At 47.5% G+C, this 9,532-nt stretch overlaps 1 protein-coding gene across 2 annotated transcripts in view; it reads left to right on the top strand.

Annotated features, from left to right (window-relative positions):
• Positions 1-8,872: 8,872 nt before the first annotated feature.
• UBE3C (ubiquitin protein ligase E3C) overlaps positions 8,873-9,532 on the top strand; it is a 59,612-nt gene continuing 58,952 nt past the window's right edge. For both annotated transcript variants that reach the window (XR_014212214.1, XM_082192200.1), the window contains exon 1: positions 8,873-9,406. Coding sequence is in view for 1 of the 2 variants with exons in the window: in XM_082192200.1 (XP_082048326.1) it covers positions 9,341-9,406 (66 nt within the window). In the remaining variant the exon portion in view is untranslated. The remainder of the gene's footprint in view (positions 9,407-9,532) is intronic.

The raw sequence follows: 9,532 nt of genomic DNA, 5'->3' as shown, positions 1-9,532 counted from the left end.
CGTGGTGGCGTTTGGCGCATGATTAACCCAGAGCATTACTCTAATTGGTTTAATTCATATATTTACTGTCAATCTTTAAAATACAACTTAGAGCTTTAAAGGGCTGAATGATCCTGGGGCAAAGCCACCCTTTGCAAAAAGCCTGCAAGAATGGTGGGTGACTTGTTCGTTTGGCAATCACATATTTTATCCTATTTATGGCTTAGACTGTAGGGGTATAATGTGTGCTTAATCTCCAGACAGCTCTCCTATTTAGAATAAAGCTCAGGTGTCCTCACTGTGGCCAATGTTAGGCTCGCAAGTAAAGGAACACAGAAGAATCCTACAGTGCTATTATTGTGTGTGCAAGGAAAGTGGGGCTTTTACTGCCTCCTTTCTGGCACGACTGCCAGAATGGATAGGCCAGCTGGGCAAGGGACTCTCAGGTAGGCAGCCATGACACTTAATTTGTATTTGCCCCCCACACTGAGGGGGCCCGGCGTCATGTGACCCATCCCACCTCCACCCAGCGGGCCGGCACTCACCCAGGGGGAAGTGGGAGGTGGCAGCCCCCCTCAATATGGGGGAGGGGGCTTGGCCCCTTGCCCAGAAATATTGAGGGGGCTGAATCCCTATAGTTGGCACCACTGAAACTGGACATGAGTATAGCAGCACTTTGCCCCCCTGAGATTCCCAATAACTGATATTCGTGCCTCGTAGAACACAGCCATTAGTAGCCTTGTCCACCATACAGGGTGCACAGCAAACACGAGGGGAGGCAGAAACAGCACCCAGCCTTCTTGTTCCTCACCAGTTCCCAAGGTAGCTTGCTTTTGTCTGTCAGACTCCAGTTTCATGGGTTCTCAACCTGTGGTTTCCCCAGATGTTGTTGGACTACAACTCCCATCATTCCTAGCCAGCATGACCGGTAGTTAGGGATGATGGGAGTTGTAGTCCAACAAACGTCAGGAGACCCACAGGTTGAGAAGCACTGAAAGCAGAGGCTGATATGACTGGTTTATGCCAAAGTCTGCTGCTGTTATAGACATGTGAGGGGCAGCGGTGGGGGAAGGGGGGTGCGGTGGGGCCGGGCCGCCCCGGTGTCACCATTGAGTGGGGTGGCAAAATGCCAGGCGGCACTCACCGCAGGGACTGCAGCGTGCCCAAGTCACATGTGTCTCTGCTTGGAGAGGCACAGTGGTTTGGGCGTGTACGGGCTCCGCGCTGCCCAAACGGTCCGCCCGCTGCCTCCCCCCCAGCTGTAGGGCGGCTGAGTGGGAGGAGGCAGGCAGACTCCGGAGGCCCCGCAGCTCGCCCTGTCCCTGGGTGCACTGCCCCAGGCGCCCGAGCGGCTTCTTCCGCCGCTGGTGAGGAGGTGGGACGAGGGGGAAATTTCCTTGAGTCTGGCAGAAATGTGTGCGCAAATCCAACAGCCAATTTATTTGGCATAAAATAGAGGAGTACAAGAGTAAAAACCTTTCGTAAATTAGTGTTTCCTGTAAACGACTTAGAGATCTTACTTCAATTAAGTGACATATAAATTCTGTTAATTAACTAATTAATTAGTTTAAAGGCAAAAGAGCATTTTAAGAAAAATTAAGCGGACATTCTCGTCTAACTCAATTTTATTGCAGCCACTTACAAGCAGGCTTCCGGTCTCCTCATAGACAACACTGCAGGGTTGATTTTCAGATAGTAGTAGCAGAGGCAAGCAAAGCGGGAGACAGGAGCCTTTCCTCATGACACCCCCCCCCCGCCACATATTCGTGATGGAGACTGGGAGAGACTGGTTGTATAACAGGCCTTCATTACAGTGTGCAAGTCTGCAGTCTGCATTACTGTATACACTGTAGGAACTGAAATGATCTAGAAATTGTTGTATGCAAGGAATCAGTTCTAGGTGGAACTAGCAAGGAAAGGAAGTTAAGGGATATTTGACTAGTATCAGTTTCATAAATAGTTTTGCAGTTGTTGTTGTTTAGTCGTTTAGTCGTGTCCGACTCTTTGTGACCCCATGGACCAGAGCATGCCAGGCACTCCTGTCTTCCACTGCCTCCCGCAGTTTGGTCAAACTCATGCTGGTAGCTTCGAGAACACTGTCCAACCATCTCGTCCTCTGTCATCCCCTTCTCCTTGTGCCCTCCATCTTTCCCAACATCAGGGGCTTTTCCAGGGAATCTTCTCTTCTCATGAGGTGGCCAAAGTATTGGAGTCTCAACTTCAGGATCTGTCCTTCCACTGAGCACTCAGGGCTGATTTCCTTCAGAATGGAGAGGTTTGATCTTCTTGCAGTCCATGGGACTCTCAAGAGTCTCCTCCAGCACCATAATTCAAAAGCATAAATTCTTTGGCGATCAGGCTTATTTATGGTCCTGCTCTCACGTCCATACATCACTACTGGGAAAACCATAGCTTTAACTATACGGACCTTTGTTGGCAAGGTGATGTCTCTGCTTTTTAAGATGCTTTCTAGGTTTGTCATTGCTTTTCTCCCAAGAAGCAGGTGTCTTTTAATTTTGTGACTGCTGTCACCATCTGCAGTGATCATGGAGCCCAAGAAAGTAAAATCTCTCACTGCCTCCATTTCTTCCCCTTCTATTGGCCAGGAGGTGATAGGACCAGTGGCCATGATCTTAGTTTTTTTGATGTTGAGCTTCAGACCATATTTTGTGCTCTCCTCTTTCACCCTCATGAAAAGGTTCTTTAATTCCTCCTCACTTTCTGCCATCAAGGTTGTGTCATCTGCATATCTGAGGTCGTTGATATTTCTTCTGGCAGTAGTTTTGCAGTAGCACACTGCTAAGCAAAGTCCCCTCCCCTTCTAATCCAGTCTTTGTGAATCATTTATAAACTTGCACAGGATGGGCTGTAGTTGAGAGACAGTAACTTGTGACAAAACACCCCACAGGTTTAATACTGCCTTTTAAAACACTTAAATAATTCCTGTATATATATTGAAAAAGAAGTTCTATCTTGTAGATACCTGCTGTGTGAAGCAATTAATAATGACTTTTAAGTGCCCTAATAAATTTGGGTTTCATCACTATCGTCTTGCATATCACTGACTTTTTAAAACAAGGACCAGGAGCTCTTAAGGAGGACAATAACACATGCTAAAATGTACATTACCTGACATTTTCCCTTGGCACATCAATTATAATTAAAGAGTAATAAGAATGCCAAAATGGACCTCTCAGACACTTTCAGAGACAGGGTCTGGCATTAATAATTAAATCCATTAATTGTAACTACTATATTTTAGGGGTTTGTGTGTGAGCTTGAGCCTTCAGGTAGCGCACAAACTAATTCATTGCTTTTGCATTCCTGCCAGTCTTTGTTAATTAAGGTTCTTGATTTACTTAACTCCAGGACAGATGCGTTAGGAGTGCCCAAAAGTAAGCCAACAAAGGGCCACTAGTTCATATTACTGAAGACCGTTTGCAACCTCATGAAAAATGTTTCTGACGGCTTCACAAAAATTGATCTTCAAAATGGGTTATAATTGTTTTTTAAAAAGTTGTGGAGAGGGTGGAGTTTCTTTTGCTCATAAAGGTAAAGGTAAAGGTACCCCTGCCCGAACGGGCCAGTCTTGACAGACTCTGGGGTTTGTGCGCCCATCTCACATCTATTGGCCGGGGGCCAGCGCTGTCCGGAGACACTTCCGGGTCACGTGGCCAGCGTGACAACGCTGCTCTGGCGAGCCAGAGCCGCACACGGAACGCCGTTTACCTTCCCGCTGGTAAGCGGTACCTATTTATCTACTTGCCCCCGGGGGTGCTTTCGAACTGCTAGGTGGGCAGGCGCTGGGACCGAGCAGCGGGAGCGCACCCCGCAGCGGGGATTCGAACCGCCGACCTGTCGATCGGCAAGCCCTAGGCACTGAGGCTTTAGCCCACAGCGCCACCCGCGTCCCTCTTTTGCCCATACTTGTGATTAACAGTGGGTTTCCTATGCATGTCCACTCAGAAGCAAGTCCTGCTGAGATTCAAGTTGTGGTGGTTAGCTCTGGCAAATTTGTATTCATAAAGAATCAAAAATTGGAAACAGCCACCATGCTCTTTAGAATGTCCCTTTTGAATTGTAGGTCGTAACCTATATGGTGGGGGCTGTTGCAATCGCTGGTTGACAAACTGGCAGGGCCGGCTGAATCAGAGTACAGTGGTACCTCAGGTTACATACGCTTTAGGTTACAGACTCCGCTAACCCAGGAATTGTGCTTCAGGTTAAGAACTTTGCTTCAGGATGAGAACAGAAATCGTGCTCCGGCAGCGTGGTGGCAGCAGGAGGCCCCATTAGCTAAAGTGGTGCTTCAGGTTAAGAACAGTTTCAGGTTAAGAACGGACCTCCGGAACGAATTAAGTACTTAAGCCGAGGTACCACTGTACAGCAAGTCTGCTTTCTGCTATCACGACAAGGCTCTTTTGTGTTTACCTTTTTGAACTGGTAATATTTCTGCTAGATGCTGCTGCTTTTAGGCTATTTCAGGCTATTATAATTATTTTAATTATTTCAAGCCTACGGGGTTAGATCTTGGTATGCTGCTTTGGGGGGCTTTATTGGAAAACTGGCTTATAAATGCAAATAAATGAACAAGATATAATTCCTTTTAATAGGAACTAGATGTACATTGCCAAGAATAAAAAGTGTCGCGGTCAGCACGAAAGGGACACGTTGAAACTGGCCCAGAAATTTAGTTTATTTATAAGGGTGGCTTTAGGGGTTGTGTTTTTTCAGCTATGGTCAATCATACCGCTTTGAGTTGTCTCTACAAGCTTAGAGGTAAGGTTGGAATGATTAATGAAACCCTGAGTCTGCTGAATTTTATGTGAATTTTGTCAGTGAAATTGCTTCTGTGTAAGGACATGCCTATTCTTGCTGACTTGTTAGCATTTGATTTTCATGGGCAAGAACAGCAAATGTTCTTAAAGCATCCATTAATTAACTTCAATTAATTAACAGTAATGGCAATCATTCATCTAAACCCCTTAGTGGTAACTGCAGTCCTGTATTCTTGTTTAATGTAATTATCTATATTAATTTCTCTGATGCACAAATACCATGTCCCATATTATCTTCCAGCTTTCAGTTACCAGTCCTGAATGTACTTAATCACGGATGTGACATTCAGCTGAATGGATTATGGGACATTACATACCCTCCAACATGTTGAGTCCCCAAACTGGGACGCATGTCTTTCCATCTGTGCTCCCACTCGAGTCACATGACCCATGCGAGATCACGGAGCCCAAAAGGTGTTTTTTTTTCAGGGCTATGCTCTCATGGCACCCAAAAATAGATGCTCTCATGGCACCTAAAAACTCCCCTGAACAGGGATGCTTGCGTATTCATGACTGGTGCCCACTGGGGCAAGCTGGGAATGGAGAAGGAAAGGTTGTGGGCGTAGAAAGTACTTGTGGGACGACAGAGGATAGCAAGAGGATGGGGGTCAGAGCACAGGAACTAGAGGAGCAGGACCCCTTACCATCACCAGAGGGGTCCATCTCTCTATAAACATGGCAGAATCTGAGCTATAGGGAGCTCAGAGTTGTTAGACTACAACTCCCATCATCCCTAGCTAGCAGGATCAGTGGTCAGGGATGATGGGAATTGTAGTCCCAAACCCAAGTTTGGGAAACCCTGCTCTAGGAGACAAAGGCAGGCAAAGGTGCATAGCCCAGCTCACTAGCTGGCCAGGTGTGGCTTGTTAGCTCTGGGAGTAAGTGTGTGATTCCTCAACTGGATTAGGCTCAGAGCAGCTGAGGGTCACATGCCTCATAAAGCCCAGATGTTACAATCAAGATTCAAGGGATAAAAGCAGAGCCAAGGTGCTGTGTCTGCTCAACTTCCCATACTGATGAACCATGGCTTGCGTATCTGAGAAGCTCCGTGGGACTGAACTGCAAGTACCCTAACCCTGGTTTGGCTGCATAGGCAGGCACCTGGATTTTGGACGTGGCTTGTTGTATTGAACCTGGACAGTGTTTCTTGACCTGTTGGACTGCCAGACTAGCATTTGCCCTTTGGACTGGTTGCCAAGTACGCCAGGGTTCTGGAATGTTCTCTCTCAGTTGTGGGTCAGACACCCATTGCTGTTGACAAAGATTCTCATTGAGCAGATTATTGGCACCATCAGCATTGTATGATTTGTCAGAGCTGTTAAACTTTTGTTTAGTGTTAACAAATTTTTTTATGGTAAGCTCAGTGCGGTATTCAACCAACGACCTAATAAATTGTCCCAATAAAATTTATCAGTTGAATTAATCAGGGTGTAAAATGACTACTGCACACTATATTTCTTGCTGTTTGATTTTTATTTAAAAACGGGCTGAATGAAAATTTATGAAAACAATTAAAGCTGTCACGAATAGAGTCAGACTCTATGCCTATAACTTAAGGTAACAGCAAGTCACTAACAGCTACAAGATTATAAAGTTAGCATGTTATTCTCGGGAAGTGTTACATTACAGTCATAAATTACCACTCAGCAGTCCATTAATTCCAAGTCGGTCTCTGAGAAAGAGGCTTTGTTTCCGTTGCTGCCAAAGCTCCAATTGTCACTTGAGTAGCTTGTTGTTCTGGTACTGTAAGCCATAATGACTGACAGACTTAAGTCCAGATTTAAATACAAGTTTTCAGAAGAAGAGATACTTATATATTTTATATCTATTTATTATTGCATTTCTCTCTAAGGTGCCCAGGGTGATATACATGGTTCTCCTTCCTCTCCATTTTACCCACACAACACTCCTGTAAGGTAGCTTAGGCTTAGAGATGGCAACTGACTGAAGGTTGCCCAGTGAGCATCATGACTGAGCAGGGATTTGAACTCTTGCCTTCAATTTCCTTGCCCAACACTTTAACCACTGAACTACATTGATGGTGATGGACAAAAGACCAACATTTGCCTGCTTTGATGGTTTCTGGGATTATTCCTCACTAGCAAAATGCTCATTGTGATGTGCTTGATGTATGCAGAAGGATGCATTTTGTCTTGTGAAAGCCTCGGGGTGTGTGGCTATGGGCTCTGAACCATCACACCTAGTATGGGATGGCTGTAGGTTAGGTTTTGTCACCCAGTGTCATGGGTGAAATACTCCTCCCCCCCTTCCACACTGCAAAGATGAACTTCTTTACTTGTAAATTGTGTGGTGTATAACATACCGCTCTAGGATATCCACCCACAGTTCAGATTTCTTTTTATTCATGAAATTTGCAAAATGACATTTGGCCGGCCATTATCACTTGGCTTAGACTACCCCACAGAGGAGTTGTGAGGATTAACGAAAAGTGGAGAAGGGGTAAGATAAAAGCATAATAAATACATAATTTATTTTTATTATAGCCACTTTTTCTTCAAGAAATTCCAGACAACACACATGGTTATTTGCTCTTTCCCTGCTCCAACACCCTTTAATCCCATCCTCACCCTGTCAGGTAGGTTAGACTACAGCTGATGTAGCCTTCAAAATGACAGGGGCTACAAGTCCACCCCCCTGAATCTTTGACTATGCTTTCTGGAGCCAATGGAAGCGGGGAATCTGTGGCCCTTTAGAGATCGTTTGACTACTACTCCTATCATCCCTGACCATTAGTTGTTCTGGCTGGGGCTGATGGGAGCTGGTCCAACAACATCGGAAGGGTCACAAGTCTCCCATTTCTGTTGTACTTCAAAACATCTTGAGGGAACCAGATTGCGGAAGGCTCAAGCATCATGTGATATCTCCATGTGTGAATTATCGTGCGAACCTGCCTTTAGTCTAAAGCAAGAACTGGGAACCTATGATTCTCCAGGTGCTGGTGGCCTACAGCTCCCACCATCCCTACTCGTTGACCCTACTGGCTGGGTCTATTGGGAATTGTAGTCCCAAAAATCTGGAGGATACTACGGTAGGTCAAGAAAGCCTGGTATGCATGGAAGCAGAGCAACCTGTGACCTTCCCAGATGATGTGGACTTCATTCCTGACTGCTGTTCGGGATGGGGCTAAAGGGCAGTAGTTTTCTTTTCAGGGGTACTCAAGGGTACGCAGTACCAACACCTCTTTTTTCTTGTCATTAAAAAAGTGTGGCATTGCTGTAACAACTTCATGGTGAGTACCAGCACCTATTTTTCTAGAGAAAAGGCGCTGAAGGAAATTAAAGGGGGTTGCAGCCCATCAACAACTGGAAGACCACAGGTTCCCCACTCCTGATGTACAGATGTAGACACCACCCTGAGTTTTTTTCCTACACTCAAGTGGTGAATCAATTTTATGGCATAAAAAATAAGTACATTTAAAGCACATGGCTTTCTCCCAAGGAATCCTGAGAACCTAGAAAACTTTTCACAGAGCTACTGTTACCAGTGCCCTTAAACAACAGTTTGTTTATTTTACTCTTTAAAAAAAATATTAAATGTCTATACCACCCTATGCCTACTGGTCTCAGGGCAGTTCTATGCATATGGTGTAGATGTGTGTGTGTGTGTGGGGGGGAATACAAGAAAAAGTGCAGCCTGCGACCACATCCCAATAAAACCTTTATTTGCGTGCAACATAAAAACAGTGGCCACACAGGACAGAAACCCCAAGAAGAGAGGACCCTTTTCTTTGGGAGGCAAACTGCCTTAGGAGGAAGCCCGGGGGCCAAGGAAACTCCTTTCTCAGAAGAGGCGAGAAGCCCCATCACAGCTGAGGGCACCACGTTGCGTGTGTGTGTTTGTGTGTGTGTTTTTGTGCTTGCACCCACACCACGAGAACCTGCTCTAAAAACCCCGCCTTGTGCTTCCTCTGCTTCCCCCCCCCCCGCCTGTCATCCTCCCTCAAAAAGCGCCGGGCGCTCCGTCTCGTTCTCCCGCCTCCCTTTCCCTATAGGAGGCGCGAGCGCGCCCGCGCGCCCGAGAGGCGGGAGCGCGCTGAGGGGAAGCTGCAAGTCGGCGGCGGCCATCTTCTTTCAGGAACCGGCTGATTTCCACCGCGCCCCCCCCCCACCACCTAGACCCCCCTCCTCCACCTCCGCTGCAAATGAGGCGGCCCCAAGCGAGACCCCTTGCCACTCACTGAGCCGGTGCCGGAGGCACACGGAGAGACACCCACACAGGATAATTTGGGAGTGGGGCGGGGGAATCTCCCTTCCTGGCCGGCCGGGGTGCGGAAGGGGCTGAGGGAGGAGGGGGCGCCTCAGCCCTTGGCATTAGGAGCCCTGCGCCGGGAGTGGGCGGGTGGGCGTGAGGCTGGGGGCTTCCTCTCGGGGTCGGGCGCCCCTTCCCTGGTCCCCACCCCCCGCTGGCTCTTTCTGCCCCGCCAAGGTGCTGCTGCTGCTGCTGAGGAGGCGGAGGCTGCTGCTCTCTCTCTCCCCCTCTGGATGGGAGGATAAGCTGTAACCATGTTCAGCTTCGAAGGGGAGTTCAAAACCAGGCCCAAGGTGTCTCTTGGAGGAGCCAGTAAGAAGGTAAGCGACCCCCACCCAGTGCCGGCGCCGCCCTTCTCAGGTCTCGGGGTCTCTACGCGATTTTTGTCTCCGCCAGCCCCGTTTCCCAGCCTGCCTGCAGATTCCGGTGGGGCCCGCGAAGCCGGC

Source organism: Podarcis vaucheri (genome assembly GCF_965113315.1).
Source record: "Podarcis vaucheri genome assembly, chromosome: 12".
Classification (NCBI taxonomy): Eukaryota; Metazoa; Chordata; class Lepidosauria; order Squamata; family Lacertidae; genus Podarcis; species Podarcis vaucheri.
The sequence above is the reverse complement of the archived record's forward strand: the minus strand, read 5'-3'. Positions and strand labels throughout refer to the sequence as shown.